Source organism: Chlorocebus sabaeus, chromosome 20, assembly GCF_047675955.1.
Source record: "Chlorocebus sabaeus isolate Y175 chromosome 20, mChlSab1.0.hap1, whole genome shotgun sequence".
In the NCBI taxonomy this organism is placed as follows: Eukaryota; Metazoa; Chordata; class Mammalia; order Primates; family Cercopithecidae; genus Chlorocebus; species Chlorocebus sabaeus.
This window is the reverse complement of record NC_132923.1, coordinates 16,733,474-16,750,994: the sequence shown is the minus strand read 5'-3', so window position 1 is coordinate 16,750,994 and position 17,521 is coordinate 16,733,474. Positions and strand designations below refer to the sequence as shown.

The 17,521-nt window shown below is 42.1% G+C and overlaps 1 protein-coding gene across 1 annotated transcript; it reads right to left on the bottom strand.

Moving 5' to 3' along the window:
• Window positions 1-395: 395 nt before the first annotated feature.
• On the bottom strand, window positions 396-2,982 carry ADAM30 (ADAM metallopeptidase domain 30). Its single transcript, XM_007977331.3, has one exon. The coding sequence runs from the start codon at window positions 2,980-2,982 to the stop codon at window positions 580-582; it is 2,403 nt and encodes an 800-aa protein (XP_007975522.3). The 3' UTR covers window positions 396-579.
• Window positions 2,983-17,521: the final 14,539 nt, after the last annotated feature.

Below are 17,521 nucleotides of genomic sequence, written 5' to 3'. Positions count from 1 at the left end.
CCCAGGACACCACCAAGGCCTGGCATCATCTTGTCATCATTGCACTGTGGTGCAATGCAAGAGTTAGGACACATCGGTGTCATTAACCCACCTGAGATCACCCCAAATACTGAAAAATGCTTCTAGAAGCGTTTTTTTATTCATAAAATACGTTGTCGGCATTTATTGATCAGCATGGGTGCAGGTGTGGATGATCACATGGACCAAGTTGAGGGAAGAAGAGGGAGAGGCAGACAATTGCTTTGTTCCCTGGGATTCTGAGAAATAAGACTACACCTTGAATACAACAGTAATTCTAGGAAACTCGCTACTTTCAGAGCTTTAGTGGATGGAAAAGCCATTAGAGCAGGATTTTCAAAATACCCACAACTTGATCACAAACTGAGGGGCAAGTGAATACTAGAGAAGTAGAATGCACTGGTTTGTTTCCAAAACAAGAATGCCATTTATTTGCTGATTAAAACTTGTGGGAAAAATTAAAGTAAAAAAATATTGGGAGAAGAATGGAAAGCCTTTGGATAAATGCTTAGCTGGTTAAATAAATGAGCGTGTGTTACTGAATGAGTATGGATTAACTGGTTACTTTTTTTCTTTCTTGACACTCTTTGCTTTGGGTCCTTTACTTTCAGTGTTTGCTTTAGATGCTTCCTGTCCAGTTTTTGCTTTAGATGCTTCCTGTCCAGTTTTTGCTTTAGATGCTTCCTGTCCAGTTTTTGCTTTAGATTCTTCCTGTTCGGTTTTTGCTTTAGATTCTTCCTCTCCAGTTTTTGTTTTAGATTCTTCCTGTTCAGTTTCTGCTTTGGATGGTGGCATTTTTTCCTGTTTGGATTTTAAATAGTTTCCTATCTCTTGTCGGAAAAACACAAAAACCGCTGAAAGGATTAATAAAAAAAGGCGAAACATTATGATGGACACAATCCGAATTGACCGGGGAATCTCCCCTCCGAACAGTCCTGGAGGCCCACTGTCAATGCTTCCTCCATACCCCACCTCCTCACAGAATGGAGGTGCCCAGCCATACATGCAGTGGCAGTTTTTTCTGTTGTTGCAAACACCTCGGGTATTGCATTTCTCAGGCAAACAGTCAAACTTCAGGACTGAGGTATTGACGCAATTTTTGTTAAAACATACCCGGTCTTCTCCACAGGAGGTGCCATCATTTATCATACCCAGGTCAGGTATCCCCATGGGTTTCATGGATAGATGATAGCCTGTGCCCCAGCACATGAGATTTTCTACCCCTAAATGAGTAGAAATGATAGTCGTATGCTCTGGCAAATCAGGGATGGTTTCGACATTTATACACTGTAGCCTGCCACATATTGAATTTGCCCTTTCACACTTTTTAAAATTTCGAATTCCTGTAATCTCACAGTTACCAAATTGATCACCTATTAAGTTAACTGCATCATAGCACTCACTAGGAGCCTCCATGGCATCAGGTCCAAAAATGCTTTGGCACTGCATATATCTGGATCTGCACCCCTTCCTGAAACAACGGCCTTTATACTTGCAAGGGGTTCCATCCTGCTTATAAACATCATTTGGGCAGGAACTTGAATTCCCGTCACAGTACTCTGCAAGGTCACATTCATTTTCTTCCTGCCTACACATGTATCCAGATGGACGAAACCGACAACCATGACAGCAAAGTCCAATGCTACAGTTGGCACCTGGTTGCAACTTACAATTTGATTGGCAACACCGATCTTTCTGACACTCCTCTGTGGAACCACAATCACATTCCTCATTGTCTTCCACAATTTTGTTTCCACATCTCTTAAACACATAACGTATTCCTGGGATATTATTTAGACATGTTGCTCCCGAAGAGATATGTTTAAAAAAAGAGATATAACTGCAGTTGCTAAACCCACTGCGTCCTGAGCCCATGATGCAATTAAGCCTACCCCTACATTGGCAGTATTGTTCATCATGTAACATCCCTACAGCATGACCCAGTTCATGAGCAGACCAGGTGGCAGGGGCAAGGATATTTGCATCTAGTAAAGTACTCACTGATCCAGCATATTCTAGAGAACACACTTTTCCAAAAGACCACGCAAGAGCATCATTATATTTTCTTTGAAGATATAAATGTGCCCAATCTGATGACAGTCGAGTATTTAATATACTTTTTTTATATATTACAAATCTGCCTAAAACATCAGCTAACGCTGGAAGTCCAAGGCGTATTTTGTCAAAATCTGTCCATACTTCAAGAGCCTTCAAGTGTATCCTCATACGAACGTCTTGAAAGTAGGTGTCCATAATCGCAGTCAAAATAATGCCATCATGTATGACTTGAGAAAGATTGTTGTTCACAAAGCTATACCTACTGTGATCAAAGAGTAGGATCAATTCCAAGTACTTTGGGTGTTTATAGGATCCAGGATAATCCCTTAGCCTCGCCTTATTCTCATAAGGGGCCATCTGCCATTCTATTTCATCATCACTTAAGCCACAAACCTGATTCCCAAACTGCTCTTTCTTCAGGAGATAGACGACATGTTCAAAACTGGGAGAGGCCTTGAGGGGCTCAATTTGGTAATGTTTGGCATCAATGTTAAATACACCTCGGAGGCCCCCCATGCACGTGCTTATAGTAGCTTTAGAGTCCAGAGACTCTTCCACGGAGCCCATGTAGTTGCAGTCCTTGGGTATATAAGGATGATCCTCCAGCAGTTCCCCATGTTCTGTGAAGGAGAAAACGCGCAGATGTCGGGGCAACAGAAGTCTCTTGGGCCACAAATGGAGGACATGCTTCTTGCCTTTTAACTGCAGTAGGTAGGACACGGGAATGACCACACCCTGCACCTCTCCCCGGAAGCTCAGCTTCTCGGGAATGGTGATTTCAAACGAGTCAAACTCCCCTTGAGGGTGAAAAATTATATCTTCGCCAAGAGAGTTAAGAAGGAGCACTGTCGGAACTAGTACAAGGAGCAATCGGCATTGGGAGAGTAAGATCTGCACTGACCTCATGGTCTGTTCCCTACTCAGCCTCAGTTTGCTATTCAGTCCCTGCAACTCGGGCCTCGCGAGTCAGACTTCTGGGGGCCGCCGCTAGAGGCGCCGGAGCGCAAAACCCGGCTCCCTTGGCCGGGTTTCTTGGGGATCCCCTTGCCTCCCAGGGCTCGGTCTAGCTGGCGTCCCCAGTGCGCGCGTGCCCTGTCCAACGCATCCAGTTCGTTTTCTGGGCCGTACCGTTGGGCGCAGGTGGAAGAAAGGAGGGAAACCGTGGGCGAGAATGAAAGAGAAAAGAGGGACTGTTGGCACGTGGGATGGAGAGAGGGTAAAGAACACCATCGGAAATGGAGAAGAAATAAATAGGAAGAACAAAGGAGAAAGTGTTAAAGGCTCACTATATCTTGTGCCTTTAGTCTGAGTCTTTACACCTTAGGACACAGGTTGGAATCCGATGTTTTATGGGCCACTGTCCTAACTTCATTGTTGGACGTTTCCCAGTTTTCCACTAGGGTTGCTTGCGGCAAAAGAAAGGAGCATCAGAACCAGCAAGAGTGGAAACAGCCTGAGAGTATCAGTGTAGACTCCACACCCCCAGCCCCACTCTGGGCAGTTCCTCTGGCTTCAGCTGTGGCTTCTTTTTAGAGAAGGCCCTGAGCCTCGGTTGTGGGCCCAGGCAACAGAAAGGCTCTGAGCTCATTTTGCCTGAGGGTGCTTTCTGCTGTTTGTCTTTGGGGTGCCAGGGGTCAGTGTAATTTTCATGTGTCCATGTGCAATGGTGGGGAGAATCTAGAAAAAGTGCCTGTGAGAAGAGCAAACCCAAGTGCTTTCTGAGAAAGGTAGAGAGCTGGTTATGTTCCTAGTCGAGTGATGAGGCTGACTCCGCAAAGGAAGAAGCCTCTGGCTCAGAAAATGGAAGGGGTTATCGTCCATAAAAGGGCAAATCAGAAGGTCATGAGGTGATTTTGAGGGATTCTGATAGGAGAGGAATATTTTCAGTTTTGTTCCTGGGATATTCAATCTGGCTGAATTACAAGGAAAGATTAAAAAGGACCAGGCTTGAGTCAGGGGGACTAGTTAAAAACTCTTGCACTAATCTATGTTGTCCGTTGGCAGAAAGCATGGCCTTAGGGCTGATAATAAACAGTGCTTATGGAGGACTGACTTCTTTCATGCTACACACCCTGCTATGCTCTGCATAAATCAGCCCATTAAATCTTCACAGTGACCCTAGGTTGTAGGTACTACTATTATCACCCATACTTTGCACGTGAGGACGTGAAAACTGTACCATGGTTCAGAAGGTGGTGTCAGCTGAAGCAATCCCTGTGAACATTTAGGCAACTCTACCCAGAACCTGTATTCTTTTCCAGTCAACTCTGTTGTCTCTTTGGGGAAGGACAGAAGTTGACAGCTTCAAGAGATTTAAAACCACTTAGACTCTCCTGGACTTAATGCTTGAATGGATTCTCCCAGAATGAAAGAGGCAAAAATGAGAAAGAATGTTGATGTTTCTGGCTTAGGTGTATGTGTGTGTCATGGCTCTAACCACTCCAAGAAGAGAAACGTCAGAACAAATAGATTTAGATAAAGCAAATAAATATGACAAGCTCTGCTCGCAAAATGTAGATTTCCAGGTGCCAGTAAAGGAGCACTGAAGAAGGGATTTCTCAACTGCAGTCAGATGAGTAGGCAGCTTCCTCTGGGCTGAGATGCCTGAGTTGGAGCTGAACTGGAGGCCTTTGCTCAGTGGTGCTGATGGAAGCCATAAAAGCAGATGATGACGCCTCATGGGATGGTGAGGAATGAACAGAGAAAGACCAGGTTGGAGCGCTCAGGAATAGTAGGATTTAAGGTCGGGCTGAAGGAAAGAAGCTTGCAATGACCTGTGAAGGAGTGGATATTGACATAAAAAGAAAGGCAGGATAACAGGTGATTGCAGAAGCACTTCATGAACGATGTCATGACCAACAGGTGAAACGCTGAGCAGAGTTCCAGAAACACTGCAATGAGCACAAAGGAGGTCATAGAAACTTTAGTGCACACTGTTTCGGGGAACTGCTGATGAGCAAAGCCACATACCAGGAGGTTGGAATGTAAATTGGAGGTTAGAAAGAGGAGATCACAGACCTAGACTGCACTTTCAATAAATTGGGTGAAGGAGAGAGAAAAGGTAAGAAAGTAGCTTGGGAACCATGTGGTAGAAAGAGGGCTTGTTAGAGGAAAGAGTCCCTGGTGGAGCCTTGCTCAGCCTCCAGGAGAGGTTGGGTGATGACGCAGCGAGATCCTCCTTGGGGACAGCAGAGCAGGAGGCAGGGGTGGAGCAGACAGCAGGGTAGCAGGCAGTGAAGCTATGAGTGCAGTGAGAAAATAAGGGAGAGCTAGTCAGAAGGCTTCGGCTTTCTCTGTGACGTCAGCTGCTGGGAGTGTAGGGGTGACAGAGCTGAAAGAGATGAAGAAGAGAGCTCAAGAGACAGTGGACTAGGGAAAAATAAAAGTATCACCAAGTGTGTTGAGGGCCTAATTCAGGTTGGAAACCAGAAATTGCAGTTTCCTATGTGTAAATTAATTTGATTTTCTCAAGCAACACCCAGCAGCCTAAATTGGGAAGGGCAATTGGAGTATATCTTCTGGATCTATTCTATTTAATCAAATCATCATCTTCATCTCTGTACCATTTTTCTTTGGGCTGTTATAGAATTTCTTGAAGAAAAACACTAATTGATCAATTCCCACTGCTACAATACAATCTGTGTGCTAAACACAGATGTGTAGCTTCTGAATGTTGGACCCCAAGCCTTGTGTAAATAGCCTGCTTTGACATATTTCTCTTTATTTATGGAAATTATACATGTGTATCACAAAGGATACGAATAACCCTGAATGATAATAGAGTAACAAATGAAAGCCCCCATTATCCTCCAACCCTGCATGCTTGTGTAATACACTCCCCTCCGCAGATGTGACTACTAAATGTAATTCTTTCTCCATTTTTTGATATGTCTTTACAAGTATAGAAACTATGTAATATTTGAAGGCGTTATGCCAAGTGAAATAAGCCATACCCAAAAGGATGAATACTGTATCATCTCACTTATATGTGGAATAAAATAGTCAAAGTCATAGAAGCAGAGAGTAGAATGGTAGTTTCCAGGTCCTGGGGGGAGGATGAAATGAGGTGGTGGTCAAAGGGTACAAAGTTTTAGTTGTGCAAGATAAACAACTTCTAGAGATCCATAATACAGTACAGTGCCTGCCCATAGCCAACAATACTGTACTGTATACTTAAAATTTACTAACAGGGTCAATTTCTTGTATTCTCACACACACACACACACACACACCCCAATAATGATAAAGAGGGTGCAAGGAAACTTTGGAGATGATGGCTATGTTCATGGCCTTGATAATGGTGATATGGTGATGGTTTCACAGGTATATATTTATCCCCAAATTCACTGAGATGTAAATACATTAAATATGTACAACTTTTTACATGTGAATCATACCTTAATAAAATGGTTCAAATAAATAAATAAGTATATACTATTCATATTATTTTACCCTTGTGTTTTGTAGTGAACAACATATTGGGGACAGGAGTGGTGCCTCACACCTATAAACCCAGCACTTTGGGAAGTGAGGAGGGTGTATCACTTGAACTCAGATGATCAAGACAAGCCTGGGTAACATAGTGAGACCCTGTCTCTATTTTTTTAAAAAAAGTGAACAACATATTGTAAGTACTTCTCTGATTTAGGTTATTGCTTCCAATAGATGCATACTGTTCTATAGTATGGAAGCAAATATTTATTTAACAATTTTCCTCATGTATGGATGATGTAATTATGTTGTTTAAAATATTATAATTATCTTGTTTATAAGGTTTTCTATATTTTGACGGTAAATATGTTTACAACAATTTACACACACACACATAATAAATACACATACATTTTCTTTGCCCCTGAAAAGTATTTACATTGTGATAGAGTCCTAGAATTGAAAGTGTTAGATCCAAGATAATACAACCTCCCTCTAAAAATCTTCTACTTCTTTGCAAACTATCTATAAAATAGTGCTTCCCAATAGAACGTTTTGTGATGGTGAAAATGTTAATATAGCCCAATACTGTAGCCACTAGCCACCTCTGACTATCGAGCACTTGAAATGTGGCTAGTGTGACTGAGCAATTGAACTTTATACTTTAAAATTAATTTAATTTAAATTTATTTATTTATTTATTTATTTATTTATTTATTGAGAGGGAGACTCGCTCTGTCGCCAGGTTGGAGGGCAGTGGCGTGATCTCTGCTCACTGCAACCTCCACTTCTGGGTTCCAGCAATTCTCCTGCCTCAGCCTCCCGAGTAGCTGGGACTACAGGCGCCCACCACCATACCCAGGTAATTTTTGTATTTTTGGTAGAGACGGGATTTCACCATGTTGGTCAGGCTGGTCTCGATCTCTTGACCTCGTGATCTGCCCATCTTGGCCTCCCAAAGTGCTGGGATTACTGTCGTGAGCCACCGCGCTTGGCCTAATTTAAACTTAAATAATCATTTGTGACCAGTAGCTGCAGTGTTATACAGTGCAGGTATAGAAGGCCCATATTCTCGCAACATTTCCAGTAGTATATAATATCCAACTTTTTAACCTACACCTGCATTATAAAAAGAAGGCAACTCACTATTTCAATTTGCATTCTCTGGTTATTAGTGAAGTTGAGCATATTTAGTAGCTGAAAACCAATTTACTTTTTTTATTCTTAAATTTGCCTGCTCATTCTTACATTACATGGTCTGTTCTGCTTTTATTGATTTGTTGGAGCTATTTATATTTTGCAACTCTGTTCTTCCAGTCAGTTATTTGTCACTAACTTTTATAGTGTTTTTCACCATGTGGAACATTTTAAACCCACCTGGTTGCAGAATTTCATGTCATTCTTCTGTCTTTCTTCATTCTATGATTGTAAAATTGTCTGTCTAATATGTGCTTTGATAAATTTATTTTGGTCTATCTCTGATTTTTCTTTTATATGGAATATAATTCTGTCTCCCATCTAAGGTAGGAATCTGTCTTATTATTGGATCAAGATATTGAATAATCCTATAACTGACAAAGGATATTGTAAGTGACTCTGACAAGTCAATGAGAAAAAGACAGATAATCTAACAGAAAAATGAGCAAAAGAGTTTAACAAACACTTCACAAAAGAGAAAATGTATATGGCCAGTAAACAATTGGAAAGGTTCTCAACCACATTACTAAACAGAATACTGCAAATTAAATCTTCTATCGGATGTCCCTCAGGCTGAAAATGATTCAGGAAGCCGATTAACATGAAGTTTAGGTGAGGACGTAGAAAAGTAAGAACTCTTATATCCTTTGGTGGCAATGTAAATCAGTAAAAACACTTTAAAGCCCTGTTTAGAATTTCTTATGTATCTGAAAATATGAAGACCCTGTGATCCAGCAATTCCACTCTAGGTATATATCCTACAGAAATGTGTTCGTATGTACACCAGGATACATGGACATAACAATATTCTCCACACTGATAACAATCCAAATTTCTATCAATAGTGACTGTGGCAATGGAGATGATGAATCAGTTACATGCAACAACACGGAAGAATTTTACAAACATGGAAAAACAAAACATAATGAATATAAAGTTCAAAATCTGGCAAAATCTAACTCTGTTTTTAGAGTTTCAATCAGAAATTGGTATTGAGAATAGGCTGTCACTTTAACAAATACCTAAAATGTAAAAGTGGCTTTGGAACTGGGTAATGAGTAGAGGTTAGAAGAGTTTGGGGGTACATGATTTCTTTTTAAACTGTACATTGCCATTAATGAAGCACTAAGGATGATTCTGGTGAGGGCTTAGAAGAGAAGAGCTGTAGAGAAAGCCTCAGTCTTCACAGAGATTACCTAAGCGGTCATAGTCAGAATGTTGGTGTTAAATAGACATGTGAATAGCAAAGGTTATTCTGATGAGGACATTGTATTAGATGGAAATGAGGAACGTGTTATTGAAAATGAGAGGAAAGACAATCCTTATGATAGAGTGGCACAAAACATGGCTGAACTGTGTTTTGTGGAAGGTAGAACTTCTAGTGATGAAATAGGATATTTGGCGGGAAGAAATCTCTAAGCAAAGTGTTGAGGCTTCTTGTGATTGCTTATGATAAAATATGAGAAGACAGAAATGAGCTAAAGACAATCAAAAAGGGAAAAGAATGTAATAATATGGAAAATTCTCAGCCAGGTCATGTTCAGAAGAAAATACCACGGGCGTGACCAAGTCACTCTTTGATAAGGGGATCAGCATCACTCAGCCCTGTGTCATTCATCAAGACAATGAAAGAATGACCCTGAACACAATGTGGAGATCTTTGGGACTGCCATTTCCATCACAGGTCCATGATGGCAGAGCCATGAGGGCATAATGGTTTAAAAGGAGGAGCCCAGGACATATGTGGGGACTTTAACTCACTGCCCAGTGCCACTTCAAATCTCTGCTCTTTGATTCAAATGCAGCACTTCTTGGCCACCCCCGATGTGGCTCCAGTGGGCCCAGTTGTGGTGCCAGCAGCAGTGGTTGGCCCTCCAGAGGTTGTGGGTAGTAAACCTTTGCAGCATTCACATGGTGCCAACTCTCCAGGCACTCAGAATGCAAGAACTGTGGGAGGATGGTCACCTCCACATAGATTTCAAAGGATACCCCAGAGAGCCTTGAAATCTAGGCTGAGAACTGCCACAGGGGAAGGGCCATCACAGAGAGCTCCCACTAGGGCATTGCTCACTGGAACGGTGGGAGTTGGGTCACCACAGAGAGTCCCCAGTAGGGCGATGTCTAATGGAGCCGTGGGAGCAGGGCTACCCCAAAACCCTGGAAGTGAAGAGCCTCCAGTGTGAAACGACAGACTGGGAGAGCCACAGGCACCTGATTCCAACCCCTGAAAGCTGCTGTGTGGGCTGTGCTCAGCAAAGCCATGGGGGTGAGGTCACCTGGAGCCTTGAGGTTCCAACCTCTGCACCAGTATGTCCGGAAGGCAGGACATCAAGTCAAACTTGATTGTCAAGACTTAAGATTTACTGTTGTTTACCTTGAAGGGTTTTGGTCTTACTTGAGACCAGTTAACTCTTTATTCCTTCCTATTTTTCCTTTTTGGAATATAAACATTTATCATATGCCTTCTCCTCCACTGTATTTTGGAAGCACATAAGTTTAATTAAACAGATTCACAACCAGAGGGCAATTTGCCTCAGGATGAATTCTAACTTGAGTCTCACTCATATCTGATTTAAATGATGTTTAGACAAGACTCTGGACTTTAGATTTCTGTATTGATGCTGAAATTATTTAAGAGTTTTGAGGTTATTGGGATGTAATGTGCATGTGAGAACAAAATAAATTTTGGGACACCAGAGGCAGAATGCTATAGTCTGAATGTTTATGTCTCCTCTAAGTTGAAATGTGAAAACTTAATCCCCAGTGTGGTGGTATTAAAAGGTAGGCTTTTGGGAGGTGATCAGCAGGGTTCCATGAGTTATGAATGGGATTAGTGCCCTTAAAAAGAAGCCTGAGGGGGCTTCTTTGCCCCTACTGTCATGTGAGGATCCCAGAAGAAAGCACCGTCTTTGAAGCAAAGAGAGAAATAGTCCTCACCACACACTACATTTGCTGTTGTCTTTATCTTGGATTTCTGAGCCTCCAGAACTGTAAGCAAGATTTGTCTTCTATTTACATATTACCCAGTGTGCAGTATCTTGTCATAGCAGCCCAGATAGTTGGTAAAATAAATTGAGGAAATTATCATTAAACCTGTCAGGGAGTTATTATTTCTAGGGTGAAAGGAAGGGGCTATACTCAGGAAAAGAAGGGAGGGAGGAAGAAGGGTATGCTTGGTGTAGCTTTTGCTGGGGTGTTGGCAATATATTTCTTGACCGCTAGGGTTTGCTGCACATATTTGTTAAAAATATTCCTGAAAGTTTTATCCTCGTTTCTTTATATGCTATATTTTACAATTATTAAAAAAAAACCCAAGACAGGTTAAATTTAACAAAGTTTGTGCAGGGAACAGGTTTTAGAGCTGGGAAGCATTCTGAACCAAAAATTGTTCAGAATACCCCCACCTCCAACATGGTGAGCTATACTTAAAAATCAGAAAACAAGAAATGACATACAGGAGTTAAATGATTGGTACTGTTTGAGGTTTGTTTTATTTGGGCATAATCTGGCAATTTAAAGCCTGAGATTTGCTGAGGGTTCAGCTACTATAACTGGCTGAGACTCAGTTGGTTTGTTACAAGGGTATACTCCTTGGTTAGTTTACACATCAAGCTAGAATACTTTCACTATGTTTGAAGGCAACATATAGTTGGAGCATGTTTTATTTTGTTTTTTAATCCATTTAGCCAGTCTATATCTTTTACATGGAAAGTTTAATCTGCTTACATTTAAGATTATTATTGATATGTGAGGACTTATTCCTGTTTTTATTTTATCAATTGATTTCGAGATTTTTGTATATCCTTTGTTCCTTTCTCTTTTATCGTTTATTATTGTGGTTTGGTGATTTTCCTTAGTGGTAACATTTGAGTCCTTTCTTTTCCTTATTTGTGTGTTTGCTCTACCAGTGGGCTTTATACACTCATGTGTTTTCATGACGGTGGATATCATCCATTTGTTTCCAGGTATAGAACTTCCTTAATCATTTCTTGTAGAACTTGTCTAGTGGTGATGAATTCCCTCAGCATTTGCTTATTTGGGAAAGACTATTTCTCTTTCATTTATAAATAAGTTTTTGGGTATAGTACCTTTGGTTGGCATTTTTTTTTCTTTCAACACTTTGAGTATATAATCTAATTATCTTCTGGTCTATAAGGTTTCTGCTGATAAATGTGCTGTTAGTCTGATGGGGATTCTCTTATAAGTGACTAAACACATTTCTCTTGCTGTTTTTAGAATTCTCTGTCTTTGACTTTCGGCAGTTTGACTATAATGGGCCATGGAGAAGACCTTTTTAAATTGTATCTTATTTGGAGATCTGTGAGTTTCCTGTTATCTAGATGTCTAAATCTCTTGCTAGACTTGGAAAATTTCCAGCTATTGTTTTGTTAAATAGGTTTTCGATCCCTTGTATTTTCTCTCACTTCTGAGACACCAAAAAGTTAAACATTTGGTTGCTTAATAGTGTGCTATATGTCATGTGGGCTTCGCTCATTCTTTTAAATCCTTTTTTCTTTATTTTTGTCTGGCTGGGTTATTTCAAAAGATCTGTCTTCAAGTTCTGAGATTCTTCTGCTTGATCTAGTCTATTATCGAAATTTTTGAATATATTTTTCAATTCCATTCAATGAGTTTTCCAGTTTCAGAATCTGTTTGGTTCTTTTATTTATGACCTCTATCTCTTTGGTAAATTTCTCATTCATATCCTGAATTGTTTTTCTGATTTCTTTGTATTGTTTACTTTGTTCTGCTGTATCTCACTAAGCTTTAAAACATCGTTATTTTGAATTCCTTTTTGGGATTTTATAAGTTTCTTTTTTATGGGAATCTTTTGCTGGAGAATTATTGTGTTCCTTAGAAGATGCTGTATTTCCTTGCTTTTTCATGTTTCTTGTGTCTTTACACTGATATCTGCACATCTGGTGTAACAATCACTTCTTCCAATTTTGTGAATTTGATTTCATGAGGAAGGACATTTTTCTGAGGATGTATCTATGGTATTGGTTGTGTAGGGCACTTAGGCTTTGATTCCAGGTGCATGCAGTAGTGTAGTCTCTGTATGATTTCTTTGGCTGTAGCCAGCATCAATAGCAACAGCTTAGGGTGTGGTTGTTAGTGGAGGCTGTGGTGACATTCTGCTAGGGATGGGGACACAAAATGGGCCAGTCCTTGTGCCCCAGTGGTGGCAGTGGCAGGCTGAGAATGCCTGTTGTTGAGCCCCAGGGAAATGTGCACTGGCACCAAGTGTTAGCAGGTCTAGACAGGCTGGTTCTTGGGCCTCCAAATGGCTTGCTTTGGTGCTGGCAGTGGCAGTGGTGGGCTGGATAGGTTGATGGGTCTTTGGGCCCCTGCACAGTGAGCATGGCATAGATGATGGCAGTAGCAGTAGTGGGACAGCCTTCTTGTTTCCGAGCAGTCTGCACTGGGGTTGGCAGGGGCTGAAATTTGCTAGTTGGGCCAGTCCTGAAGCCCGTAGGTCACGCATGCAGGTGGGTGCCAGCTGTGGTGGTAGCAGCAGGTTGGATGGCCCATCCTTAGGCTCCTGGAAGGAGTGCTCACATGCCAAAAGTGGTGGATGAGGCAGGGTGATCCCCAGGCTCCTGGACAGTATGGTTGGGCACTGTGGGAAGAGGCACAGCTGGGCGAGGCAGGCCTGTCTTCAACACCCACTGGCAGTGTGTGCAGGCGCTAGCTGTGGTAGACAGGGGCACAGTGATCATGGATATGATGGTTAACATTGTCAACTTCATTGGATTGAAGGATGCAGAGTATTGTTTCTGGGTGTGTCTGTAAGAGTGTTGCCGGAGGAGATTAACATTCGAGTCAGTGGACTGGGAGAGGAAGACCCACCCTCAATCTAAGTGAGTACCATCCCATCAGCTGCTAGCACAGCTACAGAAAGCAGCTGGGAGAAAAGGGAAGAAGCTGACTTGCTGAGTCTTCTGGCTTTCACCTCTCTCTCCTGTGCTGGAGCTTCCTGCCCTTGAACATCAGGCTCCAGGTTCTTCGGCCTTTGGGCTCTTGGACTTACACCAGTGGTTTGCTGCAGACTCTCAGGCCTTTGACCCACAGGCTGAAGGCTGCAATGTCAGCTTCCCTGCTTTTGAGCTTTGGGACTCCGAGTGAGCCACTACTGGGTTCCTAACTCCTAAGCTTGAAGGTAGCCTATTGCGGGATTTCACTTTGTGATCGCGTGAATCAATTCTCTTTAATAAACTCCCTTTCATATATACATATATTCTATTAGTTCTGTCCCTTTGGAGAACTCTGACCAATACACCAGGTCCCTGGAAGAATGCTTGGGTGAGGGTGGCAGCAGATGCCCTGTGACCCTGCTGCTAGGGGGCAGGGTTGTTTTCAGTGGCAGCAACCATGGGCAGGTGGCTGGGGAGTGCATGCTTTGGTCCTAAGTGGAAGATGTGCATGAGGTAGCCTGTCCTTAGTTTGCTTGTAAATGTGTGGTGGCCAACTGCTGGGGGTGGGCAGTGTCACAGCCAATGGCTTACACTTTGGGCCTGGCAGTAGAATTGGGTGGAGGATGTCAACGGGGGACCCAGGATGTGGAGATGCAGAGGCTTTTGGGCCTAATGACAGGTTTCAGTCTGCTGAGGGATGGACCCTCAAAATGGAACCTTGTAGTAGCTGCTTAGGATTTGCCAGGGGTAGTGTGTGCGGGACCCAGCGTGAGCTCCCCTTGTGGAGCAGTAGAGTTGTAGGGTCTTCAGGCAGCTTCCTATGTTAGCTTTAAGGTCCTCAAGGGTCGAGGAGATATCTCATAGTTAGGATTGCAAGAATCTGCAGTGGGAATGTGGACTGCTGGGGGTCTCTCACTTACCCTTTCCCCACATTGGGGAGCCTCTCTGGGCTCCCAGCTAGTCATGGCTGAGCAGGCTGCCTCACTTCTCTCTTTGCCGTAGGTGTTTCCGGTCACTTTTCTGTTGAATTCCTGTGTTCTCTTTTAGATGATCTATTTGGAGTGTGATTATCTTCTTGCTATTTTTGTTCTTCTTTGTAGAAAACACAAGTACCAGAAGCCTCTAGTTAGCTGTCTTGAAGCCCCTCCACTGGGTTTGAATTTTTTTAAAGTTATTGGGGTGTGTGGCTGTGTGTGCGTGTGCACGTGTGCACTATTGTAAATGTGGTCTTCTTTTCAATTACATCCTCCAAATGGTTCTTCTGTGAATTGGTTTTACATCATTTTATTTACTGAATCCCCAATAGTTTATGGTAGTTCTGTTTTCTTCAGTTGTCCAGGTATATAGTCATATTAACCTCCTTTCTAATTATTATATGTAAAACCCTAGTTTTAATTGTAAAACCTAAGCACAGTAACACAGATTCCGATGTAATATGATTAGTGGTTGGAAAGTGGTCTTCAAATCCACTTTCTGAAACTTTTCCTAGGAGGCAAGGAAAAGGGGTCATGGAAGAGAGAAAAAGCAGAGAGACAGAGAAATGTGAGACAATTGCATGACAGAGGGACAGGACTGGGTCCCTACATCTCAGTGCTTGCCCGGCCTAAATTTTCTCAAATAGGCATGTGAAATAGACAGGTGATGTTTTACAATAAGGCTTTTGAAGCTCTTGAAATTCTCAGCCAGGTTACAAAGTCCAGAATCAATCCCACATATATTTATGCTGAGGCACACAAGTGCCACCAAGTGGTGCCAAATGGCAGCCATGACTCAGATGGGTATGACTTACTCAGCTGGAGCCCACAACTCCTGCCTTGCAAGCTGACTCCATTGGCTTGTCTCACTCAGTCAATTAAATTCACAATTATGGAGTCCCACATTTTATACAATTGCATTTGAAAACAGACTTTTTTCATGGACCAACTATTGCAAATAACAACGTTTTCAAGAAGAAAATAATCCCCACAGACCAAATTTATAAAAATAACTAACTGGGAAAGAGGAAGGAAAAAACAGGAAGAGAAATGGAATTAGAGGATGAAATATAGGAGTTTTAAGCCATCTTCAAAAATCTGAAATAAGTGCAAAATATCAACATTTTATGAATTCTAATATTAGATGCTTGTACATTTCTTTAGGTTATTGTAGATACATTTTATTGAAGTATAATCTACAGAAGTCAAACGCATAAATCTCAAGTTAAATTTTACGTGAAGTTTTATGTATGTATACACTCATGTAATCACTACCCAGGTCAAGATACTTTCAGACTCCAGAAAGATTCTTATTTCCCTCACTTCAGTCTAGACCTTTCTCCCAAAAAGTAGCCACTGTTCAGATTATCTATTTACTATTGGTTGGTTTTTCCTAAACTTATATAATGGAATCATACAGAATTACTTGTGTCTGGCTTATTTTGCTCAACATTATTTTGATGAATATACTTCGTGTTGTTGCAAGTTGCTCTTTTTCATTTATGCGTAGCATTCATTTCAATGAATGTGCCAGAATTTATTCATCCCACTGCCGATGACTGTCTTCAGTTTGAATACTCAAAGCCAAAGTAGTGAAGAAACACACTACTAAATCAGAAAAAGAAGTCAGGATTCTAAATATATACTTTTTTTTAAACTTTATGCTTTCTGCCTAGACACATCAATAACAGGATACCAGTGGAAATTTCTCAGAAATATAGTTGGAGAATGTTATTTTAGATAGTGATATGTTTGCCCCTTCAGATTCACTCTCTTTCCTTCTCCACCAAGCTCTCAGCCAGAAAGTTGACTTACATTGATAGATTATAATCAACAGCTCCCATATTTGCAGGCTTCCACCTGGAGTCGGCAAACAGAAAGCCCAGTGAGGCGAATTAGATCAGGGTATTCATTCATTCCCTAGCTTCTTTCTGAGAGGGCTTAAGGCCCACTATGTGCTTTGAAGGAAGTCACAGCTCTTCTTGAGGTAGCTTGCTCTACAGCAGCAGTCTCCAACCTTTTTGGCACCAGGAACCAGTTTTGTGGAAGACAGTATTTCCATGGACTGGGGCCAGGGAATGGTTTTGGGATGAAACTCTTCAATCTCAGATCATCAGACGTTAGATTATCATGAGTGTGCAACCTAGATCCCTCACATATGCAGTTCACAATAGGGTTCGTGCTCCTATGAGAATCTAACACCCCTGCTGATCTGACAGGAGGTGGAGCTCAGGCAGTAATGCTTGCTTGCCTGCCGCTCACCTCCTGCTGTGCAGGCCGGTTCCTAACGGTTCCTAATAGGCTAAGGTATCCAGTCAGTGGCCCGCGGGTTGGGGACCCCTGCTCTACAGGATTCTGCTTCCAGGTCCTAATGACTTCTCTTGGTCTTCTGGGCCCAGAAGTGGAAATAGCTCTGCTGATGCTAACACGGGTTTCTGCATTACTGTGTTGGTCCCTGACATTGCACATACACTTTTGTAATTAATCCTTTATAAATCGCCCTCTTTGATGTATCCTAATTCGAGTGTGCCCAACTTTGTGGTTGGGACTTGACTGGTACAAATATTTTAAACGTGTTTTGCTAAGTGCTAAGTCAAAAGAAGGAAAAGTTGTATTCTCTTTCACACACACAACACACACACACACTTCATATACCCTGTGGCTGAAAGGCATAGTGGCAGAGGCAGTCACGGGCTCACAGTTCCCCCATTGCCCACATCCTGAAAAGCATGTGGGCGTTAAGGAGGTTGTTCTGAGAAAGGAAGCAGCCCCTCTCCTTGGGTCGTGAAGCTTTTTAGTTGCATGACTGAGGCACTAGCCCCTCTCCTGGCATGCTCATGGTCTAGTGTCCAAGCCTAGTGCTCCAGCTTTGTGATAGGGTGGCACTTGGCTTCAGCACTACTCTCCTTTTTTGGCTTTCATATCTGG